At 48.6% G+C, this 19015-nt stretch overlaps 1 protein-coding gene across 2 annotated transcripts in view; it reads left to right on the top strand.

Moving 5' to 3' along the window:
- Positions 1–19015, top strand: part of DPP8 (dipeptidyl peptidase 8) — a 136564-nt gene that overhangs the window by 66281 nt on the left and 51268 nt on the right. For both annotated transcript variants that reach the window (XM_063925597.1, XM_063925596.1), the window contains exons 13-14: positions 2567–2719; positions 18413–18548. In XM_063925597.1, coding sequence (XP_063781667.1) covers positions 2567–2719; positions 18413–18548 — 289 coding nt within the window. The remainder of the gene's footprint in view (positions 1–2566; positions 2720–18412; positions 18549–19015) is intronic.

The following is a 19015-nucleotide window of genomic DNA, read 5'->3' on the forward strand; positions in this document are numbered from 1 at the left end:
ATGCCTGTTTACTGATTTCCGTTGGGTTTCCTCATCGGGCTTTACTCAGTCGCATTACAGGATTCTCATTTTCACTGTAAGTCCTTTCCTTTCGGTCTCTCTTCCGCTCCCACAGGGTTCAGGAAGATCACAGAATAACTCTTTTTCAAGGGGTTGACGTTGGTTCCCTAATGGGACAATCTACTGCTACTATCCCAATCTGTACATTACGTGGCTTCTGAAGATCCGGAGGATCCAGGAGCTTCTGGTTCGACACAGATCCAATTTATGCTCCTCGTAGACGTTTTTTCAACACAGTCCGTCAGAGGATTTTTCCTTCCTCGGCACCAGGTACTCTATTTCTTCAGTCAAGTTGCGACGCAATGAGTGGTCGCCTACATTCCCCTCTGAGCGGGGGACAACAATCTTCTTTCCAGGTCAGGCCACCAAGTCAGACTCCTGGGTGAGGGAACATTCCCCGGAGTTTTGTCAGCTGGTCTGCTGTGGGCGGAGATTTCGAATCGACCTCAGGGCGTTCTGACTGACTCTTTAACCCTTTACTACTCACGGACGTGAGCTCTGGTGGCAGTAGCCGAGGATGCCCTCAGGGCTCCTGGGAGTTTCTGGTTATTCTATCCTGCCTCCTTTTCTATTTCTACCTCACTTTCGGTAACACAGGAGGAGAATATGCGTGCTAGTCCTCTCGGTGGCTCTGGTTGGGCCACCCATGACTTGAAGATACGGCTACAACTGTTGTCGGTAGAGGAGCCTTGGCTCCTACCTCGACTGGACTGTCTACTTCAACAGGGTCCTTTTCTTTGTTCAATCTTACACTGGTTTCATTTAACCGTGTGACTGTTCACGAGACCTCAGAAGGGAGGAGTTCCCTAGTTCGGTTAGGCCTACTAGGCCCCGATTTCAGAAGTCTGTTACCTCTTCTCGCTTTTGCCACTTTTGGAAAACTGTATGGGACATAATAAGGATAAAAGGGGGTTTTCCCCTTCTTTCAGTTACCATTCAGCCGTAATCTTTGGTTTCTATGGGAGGTTTTGCTCCGCTGCGCTTCAAACCACATTGACCTGAATTTTTGGTCCCTGCCTTTTTCGGTTTTCTTCCAAAAGAAATTAGCCTGGCGCCCGTAAGTTCGGGCTCTCTTTCAGGGAGTACTCTATTAGCAACTCCCCCGGCTGAGCTTCGGCCTCAGCGGTCGTTTCTTCCAAAGGGCATGTCCGTTTTTCATATAAATCTGACACTAGTGTTTTTCAGTCCTCTTTGACTGTTGTCAGGCTACAGAGGTCTTAGGCTATTCGACGAAGGGTTTTTTCTTCTTTATTCTGTACGATGCTCCCGTACTAAATAGCCAGGGTCCCAGCATATGCTGGGCTGTTGGATACATCTGACCATCAGACAGTCTTCTTGGCGGTTGCTCGGGAGCCTCCGTTTTCCGTTTCAGCGCACTTTACGTGCGTGGTGGGACCTTCGTGGGCAGCTGCCCGTGGGGTCTCCATGAATACTTTAGGTCGGGCGGCCACTTGGTCCGGCCGTCATACGTTTGTCAAATTCTACAAGTTTGACACTTTTGCGGCCTCTGCATCTCAGTTTGGCCGAGTGGTTTTACAGAACTCTCAGCGCTCTCCCACCCGTTCTGGGAGCTCTGGGACGTCCCCATTGTAACTATGCTCCAGTGGCCCCTAGTGGATGAAGGAGAAATCAGGATTTTGGTACTTACCGATAAATCCCTTTCTCCGATTCCACAGGGGCCACTGGACGCCCGCCCAGCGCTGTTCCTCCTTGTTTTTTGCTTAACGGTTTGCAGATCACCATATGACTGCTTGTTGAGTTCGGGCTAGCCGGTTGTTTATTAGGTTCTGTTCCAGGTTGGATTTGTGTTATCCTGGTTTACAGGGCGTCATTAACCTCCTCTACCTTACGGTTTGTTTATTACAGCTCTCCTCGGGCACAGTTTTGCGTAGACTGGCTTGGAGGGGAGATAGTAGGGGAGGAGCTAGCCACAGTGTGAGAATTTTAAAGTGCCAGCTCCCAATTACTGCCTACTATTTCCCCATTGTAACTACGCTCCAGTGGCCCCTGTGGAATCGGAGAAAGGGATTTATCGGTAAGTACCAAAATCCTGATTTTGGGGGGGATGTTGGTCTATCTCTGACTTTTTTAAAAGGAGCAATTACTTACAAGCCATGCCTTGTAAGTAATTGTCTTTTTAAAAAAGCCTTTAGAACTCTTTGGGGGTGACCCTAAGTGCTCATTGTCTTGGGTTATTGTAAACTATAAATTCAGAATGTCGGTGTGTTGAAAGTGGTTGTTAGGGTTAGGCTTAGATACTTTGTTTTAGGTTGAAAAAAAAATCACAATGTCAACAAAACATCTGTCTGCATTCTGAATGTCGTTATACCACACCCTTCTTGGGAACTACAATATATGTTGTGCTGCTTTTCGTGACAAATATTTAATCAGACCTGAAATTGTCCCTACGCCTACGGTGATGTTTTGATATTAGAGGACACCCTTCCGTACCTGTGTGCTGTAAGGATAAGGGTGCTGCTTTGTGACAACTTTCTTGATCCTTCAGATTCGGGTTGATGAGGTGAATAGATTGGTCTATTTTGAGGCTACAAAGGACACGCCTCTAGAACACCATCTGTATGTTGCAAATTATGAGACACCTGGAGAGGTGACAAGACTTACAGACCTGGGCTTTTCCTATTCTTGTTGTGTCAGCAAGGTAAGAGTTTTCTGATAAGAGCTTTAAGGTCTGTGTGCAACTTATGCTGAAATATAATTTCTATGATAAGATACTTATTTTTAAAGGGGAATATGTACCTAAGATTACAATTGACTTTAAGCATAATTTACAAAAGTTTGAAGCCATCATGCAACTGCAATTTTCTTCTTCAGGGTCCATAGTCTCCACATTGAAGACATTGGGATATAGGTGGTTGGAGAGGACCAGGCACCAAACGGTTAAAGCTTTGAAGTCCCAGGATGCCTCTGTCCCTCGTCCCCTATACCCCAGCCTGAGGCCAGTCTGTTTTTAGTTTAGTGCTGGCAGGAGCCTGATGCACCTTTTAACAGGGGCGCTGCTTCTAAGCAGCCCCAAGCTTTTATTTTATAATTTTTTTTTTCTTTTACTATTTTTACTACTGTGCAAGCAGTGCTAGGCAGTCCTATATACAACCTCCCGCTGACACCGCAACACTGGTGAGTGGTCTAGTGATTACGGCGGGCGCTTCCGGAGCTCAGCTAGCCACTCCCTGGGGGGACCCAGGCTTCCAGCCAGTGAACGGGGGGGACGGGTAAGGCGGTTCCCCGCTTGTGGGGAACCGTGTCTTTTAACAGCCTTTACCTCCGTTTGTGGTGACAGACCGGTGGCGCTGATGTGGGCATCGGGTCCATCCGCAACACCACTAGTCCACCAGGGTATTTACATACTGGTACCGTTTAGAGGCAAGTTGCCCCGGAAGTTAACGACAGTAAGGGGAGGTACGCTCTCCCTTGGTGGCCCCTCCCCCAGCTCAGGGCGTGAATTGTCACGGAGGCTTCCCGCCTCTGAACTGCTCCTCCTTTACCCTCCTCCCACTGTGAGACGCTCAGCAGCCATTTTCTGAGCACAGAAATATAAATATATATATATATATATATATATATATATATATACATGCATACACACATTGTATGCGACTCTACTGTCAGCTATCCTTTTTTTTTTTTTTAACTCAATATACCAGGTGTCTAAGGGTTCAAAAGTTCCTGACATTTACTTGTATTTGTGAGGGGTGCCACATTGGATTACTGGCTATACATTTATTGTTTGCTGATTGTATTACTATTGTTATGTCTTCCAGATCCTGTTCTTTGGGCTTTTCCCCTCAGGATCATGTGCAGAATGGTCTGTGTGCCAATTGTTATATTCCCCCTCACCAGCCTGCTCCACCTTCTCCTGTCCAGGACCCACCCTGGATGTCATCCTTCTCTCTGGCTCCCCCCACCCTTCCCATATGCATCCTCCTCGGATGGATGTTTTCTCACACTCTGTTCAGAATCTTGCTCAAAAATCTGCCGCCTTTCAGCAAATGTTACAGGGGGACAGTCCTGTAGCCGCCAAAGCGCATAGGCGTGCTATGCCATCCTCACAGTCTATGCAGCTTTCAGATTCTGACGCATCATCTGAGGATGTAGAGGTCTCTCTCCCAGAGTCTCACTCTGGGGAGGAAGACCAACATATCCTACAGTGGATGTACCTGCTCTAGTGTCAATCCTTGACATTGAGGATAAGGAACCTGCTCCTAAACCTAAAACCCCAGAATTTAAATGCCAAAAACGTACTAAGTCTGAATTCCCTCAATTGAATCGGCTCACTATACTCATGCGTGAAGCATGGAGTACTCCTGGCAGATGGTTCCAGCTTCCTAAGAGAATTGGGCCAGGGGATCAGAATTCTTCCATACGTTAACGACCTGCTGCTTTTGGCACATTCTCCAGAGGTTCTCCAGCGCCATCTTCTGTTGACAGTACTTTTCTCCAAGCTCACAGCTGGTTCATCAACTGGAAGAAATCCACACTGTCTCCTTCTCAAAGGCTGTCACAACTAGGAGTACTCATCGACTCTCGGGTTCAGAGGATTTTCCTCTAAGCAGACAGAATTACAGCACTGCAGGTGCGTGTGCGCAAATGACTTCCGTCCATACATTCAGCCATGCATGTTTTGGGGTCCATGGTTTCCACCTTCCACATGATGGAATACGCACAGTTCCACTCCTGGTCTCTTTCAGACCTGATCCTCTCCTGGTGGAACGAACACCATCATCTGATCCGGTCCCAGACAATCTGAGGTTCGACTGTCCCTATCCTGGTGGCTACAGACATCCCACTTGGGCAAGGGTCACCCCTTCTGGATTCCAGATTGGGTGCTCATCACCATGGATTCCAGCCTCTGTGGGTGGGGCACAGTGACAGGTCAACATTCCTTTCAGGGACGTTGGACTCCCACCGAAAGTTGCCTACCAATCAACATCCTGGAGCTTCAGGTTGTCTACAGAGCACTCACTCTGGCGCAGGACCTTCTCCGGGGCAGCCTGGTCCAAGTCCAGTCCGATAACTTCACTGCAGTGGCTTACCTCAATCATCATGGAGGCACACGAGGTCAGACAGCCATGAGGGAGGTGGCATGCATCCTTGTGTGGGCCAAATGTCCTCTTCCAGCTATCTCTGCAGTATGTATCCCAGGAGTCCTCAACTGGGAGGCAGACTTCCTCATCCGTTAGGACGTACACGCCGGAGAGTGGACTCTACACCCAGAAGTCTTCAAATACCTGGTGGAAAAATGAGGTAGGATGGACGTGGGCCTCATGGCCTCACGAGCACAAGGTTCCCATATATGAGTCCAGGAAAAGAGACCCCGCAGCCGCCTTCATGGATCCACTGGCTGCGAGGTGGACAGTCAGTCAGGCATAGCTCTACTCCCCCTCCCTGCCCCCAGTCTCTCTCCTTCCGAGGGTTCATGAACCAAGCAGGAAATAGGCACTGTGCTGTTGACAGCTCCGGCCTGGCCCAGGCACCATTGGTTTGCCGACCTCAAGAGTCTGTCTATAGGCACTCCCTTTGCACACTCTCTCTGGCTATATCTGCTATCTTAAGGCCCCTGTCTTCACCCAGACCTGGCTCGCCTGTTTGAGTGCGTGGCTCTTGAGTCATCCCTCTTAAGAGCTAAGGGGTTCTCCCGCTCTGTGATTCAAAGGATGCTCAAAGCGCGCAAGCCTGCCTCAGCCTGTATCAATTACAGGGTTTGGCACGTCTATTTCTAGACGCTATGACCCTCTGGTTTTTAGAGTTTCTCGCCTTTCTCCAGGCTTGGTTAGACATCTGCCTCCGCCTGGTATCCCTTAAAGTGCAGGTCTCTGCTCGGTCCACTTCCAGCGAAGGATCGCTCCCCTGCCTGATGACCGCACTTTCCTTCATGGGGGTCCTTAGCATTTAACCTCCCTTTGGTGGCTCCGTGGGACTTGTCGTTGGTTCTCCAGGCGTTACAGGCTTATGGACTCGTTAGACCTCAATTGGCTGACTGCAAAAACACTTTTCCTCCTTGCTATTGCCTCTGCCCACAGAGTCTCGGACTTAGGGGCGCTCTCCTGTCGCTCCCCCTTTTCAATTTCTCATGTCCTAAAGGATGCTGGGGTCCACTTTATGACCATGGGGTATAGACGGTTCCGCAGGAGCCATGGGCACTCTTAAGACTTTTCAATGGGTGTAAACTGGCTCCTCCCTCTATGCCCCTCCTCCAGACCTCAGTTTTAGAAATGTGCCCAGGCAGACTGGATGCACTCTAGGGAAGCTCTACTGAGCTTCTCTGAAAAGACTTATGTTAGGTTTTTTATTTTCAGGGAGAACTGCTGGCATCAGTCTCCCTGCTTCGTGGGACTGAGGGGGCAGAAGTAGGAACCAACTTCCTGAAGAGTTTCATGGCTCTGCTTCTGGCTGACAGGACACCATTAGCTCCTGAAGGGTACTGAACGCTAGCCATGTCTAGATGCTCACTCCCACAGCACGCTGTCACCCCCATCACAGAGCCAGAAGACAGGTGAGTAGAAGAAGGCAGATCGGCTGGCGGGAGCGCAGCGCGCCATTGCTGTCCACACACACAGGCACTGCAGGGCGCGGGGGAGGGGGGGGGGCGCCCTGTGCAGCAAAATACCCATATAAACTGGCAAAAAGGGGGTATAAGATGCCCAGGCACAGCCCTACCCCCGCCAGTATAAATATTATGCAAAGTCTCTGAGGTAAAAATGCGCCATTGCGGGGGCGGAGCTTCTTCCTCAGGCAGCCAGCACACTGCTCAGCGCCATTTCCTCTCTCTCCTCAGGCTGCAGAGACATTGCTGGTCCTCCTCCACTTCTGACTACAAGTATCAGGGTGCATAAAAAGGGGGGGCACAAGCGGTTTTGGTGCTTTACAAGTGTGTTTTACTGTGTAAAAAGCGCTGCATGTCAGTGGGCATTCTGTGTTCACGGGCATTAGATACTGGCGCTGGGGTTGTGAACTGGTGTCCCTCTGACAGATTTTACTGTGGGTCTGTCCCCTATATAATAATAATAACAAAATATAAGTCCCAGTGTGTCTGTGTGGGTGTTGTACAAATGTGTGACATGTCTGAGGCAGGGAGCTCCTCTCCGGAGGAAACCATTTTAGGGACACAGAGTTGTAATGTGGTGGCGCTGCCGGCACACCAAGAGCCTGCATGAGTGAAAGAAATACGTGATAGTATGCATCATATCAATAGGAGATTAGATAAGTCTGAATCTCATGCTGAGTGCTGGAGAAAATCTGTGGAAGATGTGATTTTTCAGGGCTCTGTTCTTCCATCCGCAGGCGACCCCTCTGGGTCACATAAGAGACCATTTGCGAATATTGTGAATACTGATACCAACACGGACACTGATTCTTGTGTCGACGATAGTGACTCCAGAGAAATAGATCATAAATTGGCAAAAAATATACAATATATGATTGTAGCTATAAGGGAAGTTCTGGAAGCCACTCCTGTACCTCAGGAGAAGGCTTATTTCTATAAAGAAAAGAAATCCAAGGTCACTTTCCCTCCTTCCCACGAGCTTAATACTCTCTTTAAAGGGATGTGGGTGAATCCCGAAAATAAATTTCGTATTCCCAAGAGAATTCAGATGGCTTATCCTTTCACGATGGAGGACAGGAAAAAATGGGAGTCACCCCCTGTGTTAGACAGTGCACTGTCCAGGTTGACAAAGAAGGTAATTCTCCCTGCACCTGGCACGGCTTCACTAAAAGAGCCGGCAGACCCAAAGATGTAAACTACATTGAAATCCATTTATGTTGCCAATGGTACGCTGCTCAGGCCCACAATTGCTTGCGCGTGGGTTAGTCGCGCTATTGAAAAATGGTCAGAATGCGTGTCATCAGAAATTGACACGATTGATAAAGATGAGATACTCCTTAAGTTAGCCAATATCAAAGACGCTGCCGCATACATGCTAGAAGCGATGAAAGATATTCGACTCTTGAGTTCACAAGCCGCTACCATGGCAGTATCGGCTCGACAGGCGTTGTGGATTCGCCAGTGGAACGCGGATGCAGATTCCAAAAGAAATATGGAGGCTCTCCCATATAAAGGTGAGGCCTTGTTTGGCGATGGACTGGATGCGTTGGTCTCGGCGGCTACCGCAGGTAAGTCGACATTTTTGCCCTCTGCGCCTGCACCGGCAAAAAAGACATATCACCCTCACATGCAGTCCTTTCGGCCCAATAAATACAAAAAAGCAAGAGGTTCCCCCTTCTTTCCAGGTAGGGGAAGGGGAAAGAAGTCCACAGCGGCTTCAGGTTCCCAGGAGCAGAAGTCTACCCCTACTTCTGCCAAATCTTCAGCATGACGCTGGGGCTCCTTTGCGGGAGGCCGCTCGGGTGGGGGCACATCTCAAACTATACAGCCAAGGTTGGATTCTGTCTGGCCTGGATCCCTGGGTGTTGCAAATAGTGTCCCAGGGATACAAGCTGGAGTTTCAAGACGTTCCCCCATGACGATTTTTCAAATCGACCTTGCCAGCTTCTCTTCCGGAAAGGGAAGCAGTAACAGCGGCAATCCAAAAATTATGTCAGGATCAGGTCATAGTCCTGGTACCTTTGTCACAACAAGGGGAGGGGTTTTATTCAAGCCTTTTTGTAGTTCCGAAGCCGGACGGCTCGGTCAGACCGATCCTGAACCTAAAAAATCTGAATCTCTACTTGAAACGATTCAAGTTCAAAATGGAATCTCTGAGGGCAGTGATTTCCAGTCTGGAGGAGGGGGACTACATGGTGTCTGTAGACATAAAGGATGCTTACCTGCATGTTCCCATTTATCCTCCTCACCAGGCTTATCTGAGATTCGCGGTTCAGGATTGCCATTACCAATTCCAGACGTTACCTTTCGGTCTCTCCACGGCGGCGAGGGTATTCACCAAGGTGATGGCGGAGATGATGGTTCTCCTGCGTCAAAAAGGAGTCAATATTATTCCTTATCTAGACGATCTCCTGATAAAGGCGAGATCCAGGGAGCAGTTGTTACAAAACATCACACTCTCCCTGTCAATACTCCAACAACACGGTTGGATCATAAATTATCCAAAGTCACAGTTGGAACCGACGACAAGATTGTCTTTTCTCGGGATGATCCTGGACACAGAAGTTCAGAGAGTTTTTTCTTCCAGTGGAAAAGGCTCTGGAAATCCAGAAAATGGTAAAACAGATATTGAAGCCAATAAGTGTGTCGATCCATCAGTGCATTCGGTTGTTGGGAAAAATGGTGGCGGCCTATGAGGCCATACAGTTTGGCAGGTTCCATGCCAGAGTTTTCCAGTGGGACCTGTTGGACAAGTGGTCGGGTTCCCACTTACACATGCACCGAAAGATAATCCTGTCATTTAAAGCCAGGATTTCACTCCTGTGGTGGTTACACAGCTCTCACCTGCTAGAGGGGCGCAGATTCGGGATTCAGGACTGGTTCCTGGTAACCACGGATGCAAGTCTCCGAGGCTGAGGAGCTGTCACTCAGGGAGAAAGCTTCCAAGGAAAATGGTCAAGTCAGGAAGCCTGCCTTCACATAAACGTGCTGGAATTGAGAGCCATTTACAACGGCCTTCAACAAGCGGTACATCTTCTTCAAAATCATCCCGTGCAGATCCAGTCGGACAATGGAACAGCAGTCGCGTACATAAACAGGCAGGGCGGAACGAAAAGCAGAGCAGCAATGGCAGAGGTGACGAAGATCCTCCTTTGGGCAGAAAGACATGTAAAGGCTCTGTCGGCAATTTTCATTCCGGAAGCAGACTTCCTCAGCAGACAGTATCTCCATCCAGGAGAGTGGGGCCTCCACCAGGAAGTCTTCGCAGAGGTGACAAGTCTTTGGGGAGTTCCTCAAGTAGACATGATGGCATCTCGTCTCAACAAGAAGCTTCAGAAATATTGTTCCAGGTCGAGAGACCCTCAGGCAATAGCAGTGGTTGCGCTAGTGGCCCAGTGGGTGTTCCGGTCGGTGTATGTCTTCCCTCCACTTCCGCTGATCCCAAAAGTGCTCAGGATCATAAGAACAAGAGTTCGAGCAATCTTCATTGCCCCAGACTGGCCAAGGAGGGCTTGGTACCCAGATCCTTTTCTCCTAGTCCATAGAGGATGCTGGGTTGCCCGTCCCAGTACGTACTTTACCTGCAGTTTAGTTCATTAGAGTTACACATGTTGTGTTATATTAGTTTCAGCATGTTGCTGTAATTGGTTCATGCCTGTTGGCGTTTTATGTTGAATGCCATGTTGTGCGGCATGGTTGAGGTGTGAGCTGGTATGTATCTCACCACTAGTATTCAAGTAAATCCTTTCCTCGAAATGTCTGTCTCCCTGGGCACAGATCCTATAACTGAGGTCTGGAGGAGGGGCATAGAGGGAGGATCCAGTTTACACCCATTAAAAAGTCTTAAGAGTGCCCATGGCTCCTGCGGAACAGTCTATACCCCATGGTCATAAAGTGGACCCCAGCATCCTCTACGGACTAGTAGAAAAGGATTTACTGGCAGGTATCAAAATCCTGTTTTTCCACCTGAACAGAATGTTCTTCGAACCGGGGCTGGCTACCTTCCTGAAGTGGTACCCAGGGTCCATCTTAATGAAGAAATTGTGCTTCTGGCCTTCCAATCCCCTGACCTTTCGGCAGGTAAAGCCTCTCTGGATGTGTTCCGTGCTCTCCAGACTTACATGGATCGTAACAGCTCCTTCAGAAAATCGGATTCCCTCTTTAGCCTATATGGGTTTCACAAGAGAGGCTAGACCAGGGGTGGCTGACCAGTCAGAAACAAAGAGCCAAACATTTTGTTAGGCACGTCAAAGAGCCGACATCGAGTCGCAGGCGCACATGCAAAAATGGGGTGTGGCCTTGTGCCTGCTAGGCCACGCCTCTGGTATAATACATTTAAAAAAACAGATCCACATAAAATACATTTTTAAAGCCAGATCCAACATAAAATACATTTAAAAAGCCACTTCCACATAAAATAATTGAGAAAGAAAGATCCACATAAAATATATTGAAAAAGCCAGATTCACATAATACACTTCAGCTCCCCCATGTGTCACTCCAGCCAGTACCCTGCTGTGTCACTTCAGCCAGCTACCTCGTGTCACTCCTGCTAGCACACTCCTACAGTATGTCACTCCAGCCAGCTCCCCCATGAGTCACTCCTGCTAGCACTCCTGTGTCACTCCTGCCAGGACCCTCATGTGTCACTACAGCTCCCCCCCCCCCCCCCCCCCCCCCCCTCCCCGAAAACATACCTCGTGCCATTGCAGCAGCCCCATATGTGTCCTCTGTTTGCCAGTGGGTGTCTCACCTCTAGTATCTGGCTCTCTCAGTTCTCAGTCCCCGTAATGCTGCTGCTGACTGTCTGGCTGGAGTGCAGCAGTTTCCGGATCTGTTGTGAACACGTGACTTCGAGTGTGGGTAGCCACATTTGAAAAAAGAAAGAGCCGCATGAGGCTCAAGAGCCACAGGTTGGCCACCACTGGGCTAGACGGTTAACAAACAAACTCTGGCTAGGTGGCTTGCACATGACCATTACACAGGCTTACACGAAGGCTGACCTCCCTGTTCTGGATACAGTTACTGCCCATTCTACTCGCTCTGTGGGTCCCTCGTGGGCGGTCAGTCATTGCGCTTCTGCCAAACAACAGTGCAGAGCAGCCATGTGGTCTTCCGTCAACACCTTTCATAGGTTCCACGCCTTTGATATCTTTGCCTCTCAGGGTGCCTCTTTCGGGCGTCTGATTCACCTCTCTGCTCAGAAGTGTCCTCTCCCTTAAGGAAAACTGCTTAGGGACATCCCCAATGTTTTCCCTGTGGAGACTATGGACCCTGAAGAAGAAAATAAGAGTTATGGTAGACTTGGCCTTGTAACTGCTTTTTTTTTTTTTTTTTCGAGGAACATAGGCACCACAGGGCACCCACCCTGACGCACCTGGCCTCTATGGGTTTTCTTCCTCTTGGTCACTGATTCCCTTCTCTACTGTGAGAGTGTTTCATGTGTGTAGCATTCTTCATTCTCCTCTATCCTGCTCCTGCCTTGGGCTGGACTTGTTCACAAAAACTGTCTGGCCTCTAGCTGAGGGTGGGTTATAGGGGAGGAGGGACTGTGCCATACTGGGACTTCAAAGTTTTAACTGTTTTGTGACGGTCCTCTCCAACCACCTACGCCCCAATGTCTTCCCAGTGAAGCCAATGGATCTCGAAGAAAGAGTTAACAAGGGTAAGTCTACCATAACTCTTTTTTCTCTGACGTCCTAGTGGATGCTGGGGACTCCGTCAGGACCATGGGGATATAGCGGCTCCGCAGGAGACAGGGCACAATAATAAAAGCTTTAGGATCAGGTGGTGTGCACTGGCTCCTCCCCCTATGACCCTCCTCCAAGCCTCAGTTAGATTTTTGTGCCCGACGAGAAGGGTGCAATCTAGGTGGCTCTCCTGAGCTGCTTAGAATAAAAGTTTAAGTTAGGTTTTTTATTTTCAGTGAGTCCTGCTGGCAACAGGCTCACTGCTACGAGGGACTTAGGGGAGAGAAGAAAACTCACCTGCGTGCAGGATGGATTTGCTTCTTAGGCTACTGGACACCTTTAGCTCCAGAGGGAGTCGGAACACAGGTCTCACCCTGGGGTTCGTCCCGGAGCCGTGCCGCCGACCCCCCTTACAGATGCCGAAGTTGAAGAGGTCCAGAAACAGGCGGCAGAAGACTTTCAGTCTTCATAAGGTAGCGCACAGCACTGCAGCTGTGCGCCATTGTTGTCAGCACACTTCACCAACAGTCACCAACTGTCACTGAGGGTGCAGGGCGCTGGGGGGGGCGCCCTGGGCAGCAATGTATAATACCTTTTTATGGCTAAAATACATCACATATAGCCCTTGAGGCTATATGGAGGTATTTAACCCCTGCCAGATCTCACAAACTCCGGGAGAAGAGCCCGCCGAAAAGGGGGCGGGGCCTATTCTCCTCAGCACACGGCGCCATTTTCCTGCTCAGCTCTGCTGTGAGGAAGGCTCCCAGGCTCTCCCCTGCACTGCACTACAGAAACAGGGTTAAAACAGAGAGGGGGGGCACTTATTTGGCGATATGATTACATATATAAAAATGCTATAAGGGAAAACACTTGTATAAGGGGTTGTCCCTGTATAATTATAGCGTTTTTGGTGTGTGCTGGCAAACTCTCCCTCTGTCTCCCCAAAGGGCTAGTGGGGTCCTGTCCTCTGTCAGAGCATTCCCTGTGTGTGTGCTGTGTGTCGGTACGTGTGTGTCGACATGTAGGAGGACGATGTTGGTGAGGAGGCGGAGCAAATTGCCTGTATTGGTGATGTCACTCTCTAGGGAGTCGACACTGGAATGGATGGCTTATTTAGGAATTACGTGATAATGTCAACACGCTGCAAGGTCGGTTGACGACATGAGACGGCCGGCAAACAAATTAGTACCTGTCCAGGCGTCTCAGACACCGTCAGGGGCTTGTAAAAACGCCCATTTACCTCAGTCGGTCGACACAGACACGGACACTGACTCCAGTGTCGACGGTGAAGAAACAAACGTATTTTCCTTTAGGGCCACACGTTTCATGTTAAGGGCAATGAAGGAGGTGTTACATATTTCTGATACTACAAGTACCACAAATAAGGGTATTATGTAGGGTGTGAATAAACTACTTGTAGTTTTTCCTGAATCAGATAAATTAAATGAAGTGTGTGATGATACGTGGGTTTCCTCCGATAGAAAATTATTGGCGGTATACCCTTTCCCGCCAGAAGTTAGGGCGAGTTGGGAAACACACCTTAGGGTGAATAAGGCGCTCACACGCTTATAAAAACAAGTGGCGTTACCGTCTCCAGATACGGCAGCCCTCAAGGAGCCAGCTGATAGGAAGCTGAAAAATATCCTAAAAGTATATACACATATACTGGTGTTATACTACGACCAGCAATCGCCTCAGCCTGGATGTGCAGCGCTGAGGGGGCTTGGTCGGATTTCCTGACTGAAAATATTGATACCCTTGACAGGGACAAGATTTTATTGACTATAGAGCATTTTAAGGATGCATTTCTATATATGCGAGATGCGCAGAGGGATATTTGCATTCTGGCATCAAGAGTAAATGTGATGTCCATATCTGCCAGACGACAGTGGTCAGGTGATGCAGATTCCAGACGGCACATGGAAGTATTGCCGTATAAAGGGGCGGTCCATCGGACCTGGTGGCCATGGCAACAGCTGAAAAATCCACCTTTTGTTACCCCAAGTCACATCTCAGCAGAAAAGGACACAGTCTTTTCAGTCTCAGTCCTTTCGTCCCCATAAGGGCAGGCGGGCAAAAGGGCCAGTCATATCTGCCCAGGGGTAGAGGAAAGGGAAGAAGACTGCAGCAGGCAGCCCATCACCAGGGTCAGAAGCCCTCCACAGCTTCTGCCAAGTCCGCAGCATGACGCTGGGGCCGTACAAGCGGACACAGGTGCGGTAGGGGGTCATCTCAAGAGTTTCAGCACGCAGTGGGCTCACTCACAAGTGGACTCCTGGATCCTACACGTAGTATCCCAGGTGTACATTGGAAATTCGAGACGTCTCCCCCTCACAAGTTCCTGAAGTCTGCTTTAACAAACGTCTCCCTCCGACAGGGAGGCAGTATTGGGAACAATTCACAGGCTGTATTCCCAGCAGGTGATAATCAAAGTACCCCTTCTACAACAAGGGAAGGGGTATTATTCCACACTATATTGTGGTACTGAAGCCAGACGGCTAGGTGAGATCTGAAATATTTGAACACTTACATACAAGCGTTCAAATCAAGATGGAGTCACTCAGAGCAGTGATAGCGAACCAGGAAGAAGGGGACGATATGGTGTCACTGGATATCAGGGACGCTTACCTACATGTCCAAATTTGCCCTTCTCACCAAGGGTACCTCAGGTTCGTGGTACAGAACTGTCACTATCAGTTCAGACGCTGCCGTTTGGATTGTCCACGGCACCCCGGGTCTTTACCAAGGTAATGGCCGAAATGATGATTCTTCTTAAAAGAAATATGGACGCTTTCCTGATAAGGGCAAGGTCCAGAGAACAGTTGGAGGTCGGAGTAGCACTATCTTAAGTAGTTCTACGACAGCACGAGTGGATTCTAAATATTCCAAAATCGCATTTTTTTCCGACGACACGTCTACTGTTCCTAGGGATGATTCTGGTCACAGTCCAGAAAAGGATGTTTTCTCCCGGAGAAGAAAGCCAGGGAGTTATCCGAGCTAGTCAGGAACCTCCTAAAACCAGGAAAAGTATCAGTGCATCATTGCACAAGGATCCTGTGAAAAATGGTGGTTTCTTACAAAGCGATCCCATTCGGTAGATTTCACGCAAGAACCTTTACGTGGGATCTGCTGGAAAAATGGTCCGGATCGCATCTTCAGATGCATCAGCGGATAACCCTGTCTCCAAGGACAAGGGTGTTTCTTCTGCGGTGGCTGCAGAGTGCTCATCTATGAAAGGGCCGCAGATTCGGCATTCAGGACTGGGTCCTGGTGACCACTGATGCCAGCCTGAGTGGATGGGGAGCAGTCACACAAGGAAAAAATTTCCAGAGAGTGTGATCGAGTCTGGAGACTTCTCTCCACATAAATATACTGGAGCTAAGGGCAATTTACAATGCTCTAAGCTTAGCAAGACCTCTGCTTCAAGGTCAGCCGGTATTGATCCAGTGGGACAACATCACGGCAGTCGCCCACGTAAACAGACAGGGCGGCACAAGAAGCAGGAGGGAAATGGCAGAAACTGCAAGGATTCTTCGCTGGGCGAAAAATCATGTGATAACACTCTCAGCAGTGTTCATTCCGGGAGTGGAAAACTGGGAAGCAGACTTCCTCAGCAGGCATGACCTCCACCCGGGAGAGTGGGGACTTCATCGGGAAGTCTTCCACATGATTGTAAACCGTTGTGAAAAACCAAAGGTGGACATGATGGCGTCCCGCCTGAACAAAAAACTAGATATTGCGCCAGGTCAAGGGACCCTCAGGCAATAGCGGTGGACGCTCTGGTAACACTGTGGATGTACCAGTCAGAGTGTGTGTTCCCTCCTATGCCTCTCATACAAAAAGTACTGAGAATCATAAGAGGGAGATGAGTAAGAATGATACTCGTGGTTCCGGATTGGCCAAGAAGGACTTGGTACCCGAAACTTCAAGAGATGTTCACGGAAGACCCGTGGCCTCTACCTTTAAGAAAGGACCTGCTCCAGCAGGGGCCTTGTCTGTTCCAAGACTTACCGCGGCCGCGTTTGACGGCATGGCGGTTGAACGCCGGATCCTGAAAGGGCATTCCAGATGAAGTCATCCCTACCCTGGTCGAAGACAGGAAGGATGTAACCGCAAAACATTTTCACCGCATTTGGCGAAGATATGTTGCGTGGTGTGAGGCCAAGAAGGCCCCTACAGAGGAATTCCGACTGGGTCGTTTCCTACATTTCCTGAAAACAGGACTGTCTATGGGCCTAAAATTAGGGTCCATTAAGGTTCAAATTTCGGCCCTGTCGAATTTCTTCCAGAAAGAACTGGCTTTAGTGCCTGACGTTCAGATGTTTGTAAAAGGGGTACTGCATATACAGCCTCCTTTTGTGCCCCCAGTGGCACCTTGGGATCTCAATGTTGTTTTGAGTTTCCTAAAGTCACATTGGTTTGAACCACTCACCACTGTGGACTTAAAATATCTCACATGGAAGGTGACGATGCTATTAGCCCTGGCTTCAGCCAGGCGTGTGTCAGAATTGGCGGCTTTATCATATATAAAGCCCTTACTTAATTTTTCATTCTGACAGGGCAGAATTGAGGACTCGTCCTCAATTTCTCCTTAAGGTGTTTTCTGTTTTTCACATGAACCAACCTATTGTGGTACCTGCGGGTACTAGGGACTTGGAGGACTCCAAGTTACTTGACGTTGTCAGGGCCCTGAAAAATATGTTTCCAGGAAGGCTGGAGTCAGAAAATCTGACTCGCTGTTTAGCCTGTATGCACCCAACAAGATGGGTGCTCCTGCTTCTAAGCAGACGATTGCTCGCTGGATTTGTAATACAATTCAGCTTGCACATTCTGTGGCAGGCTTGCCACAGCCAAAATCAGTAAAAGCCCATTCCAAAAGGAAGGGGGCTCATCTTGGGCGACTGCCCGAGGGGTCTCGGCTTTACAACTTTGCCGAGCAGTTACTTGGTCAGGGGAAAACACGTTTGCTAAATTCTACAAATTTGATACCCTGGCTGAGGAGGACATGGAGTTCTCTCATTCGGTGCTGCAGGGTCATCCGCACTCTCCCGCCCGTTTGGGAGCTTTGGTATAATCCCCATGGTCCTGACGGAGTCCCCAGCATCCACTAGGACGTCAGAGAAAATAAGATTTTACTTACCGATAAATCTATTTCTCGTAGTCCGTAGTGGATGCTGGGCGCCCATCCCAAGTGCGGATTGTCTGCAATACTTGTACATAGTTATTGTTACAAAAATCGGGTTATTCTTGTTGTGAGCCATCTTTTCAGAGGCTCCTTCGTTGTTATCATACTGTTAACTGGGTTCAGATCACAGGTTGTACGGTGTGATTGGTGTGGCTGGTATGAGTCTTACCCGGGATTCAATATCCTTCCTTATTATGCACGCTCGTCCGGGCACAGTATCCTAACTGAGGCTTGGAGGAGGGTCATAGGGGGAGGAGCCAGTGCACACCACCTGATCCTAAAGCTTTTATTATTGTGCCCTGTCTCCTGCGGAGCCGCTATATCCCCATGGTCCTGACGGAGTCCCCAGCATCCACTACGGACTACGAGAAATAGATTTATCGGTAAGTAAAATCTTATTTTTTTATTTTTTTTTTCTCATGTCATACACCTGTTTCTGCACAAGTGCACCCATGTTTCAGAGTATGGATTTGCACATTGCACCAGGTTGGGTTTACTGTTCCACCATGTACTATACAAAGTTTACCGACTGGTCTTGGGGTTCATTTTACTGTCGGTAATCTACATTGTCCCTCTTACTGATGATTCTCTTCCACCTGGTGCTCATCAACTGTCATTTGCTTACCACTGTGGTGCCTTCCATTTTATCTTCGCTTCCAATCTGTCCACACACTGCCAGGGTAAGTTCAGGAACACTTAATCAACGCATAGGAGATGTGGTCGGCAGGCAAATTGTTCGACTAGCACCGATTTCTGCAACTGATTAATTGTATTAGTCTGTAATAGATTTTCATATCATATGTGACCTGTTCATCTGTTGACTGCACAGATTTGTATACTAAAAACATTCTTTGTTTGAAATTATATGTTCTTTTAAAACACTGAGAACATGTTATTGTGCTTTCTCCTATGCAGCACTGCGATATGTTCATTAGTAGATATAGCAGCCAGACTCTACCACATTCAGTGCATCTTTTTAAAATAAAAGGCAGTGGCACCGATCCAACCCAAAGGGATAAGGAATTTTGGGCTACTCTTCTCGAGTCACCAGGTGAGAGAGCAGATGATTGTTTTACAGATTTGGTTCTAAATGTTGACTAAAGATCCTGGCTTACAGTATGTAGCGTAACTGTAAAAGTGTACAAGGTGACATGGGGCATACAACATCTCATTTTGAGGGGATTAAAGTCTTTAGCATGTTGATGCATTGATTTACTTGGATCATCTTTACGGTATGGGTAGAAATGAAAAGGAAAGTTTTGTCCAGATCTGGGAAACCATTTTTAGGTGGCATATACACAATACAGCTGTGTCCTAAAGGGTCATACCTGTTTTCTCGTATATAAGCAATCTTGCAAGTCTATGGAGAATTTCCACTCACCTGCTGCGTTTTAGTCCTGCGCTCTTCCGCTGGCACCACGCTGCCTGTTAGCAGGAGCAAGGAGTGGGTTGGGTATTTGTGACGGTCACCATACTGACTCCGGGATCCCGGCTTTGAGATGCCCGGCGGCGGGGGGG

Source organism: Pseudophryne corroboree, chromosome 6 (assembly GCF_028390025.1).
Source record: "Pseudophryne corroboree isolate aPseCor3 chromosome 6, aPseCor3.hap2, whole genome shotgun sequence".
NCBI lineage: Eukaryota > Metazoa > Chordata > Amphibia > Anura > Myobatrachidae > Pseudophryne > Pseudophryne corroboree.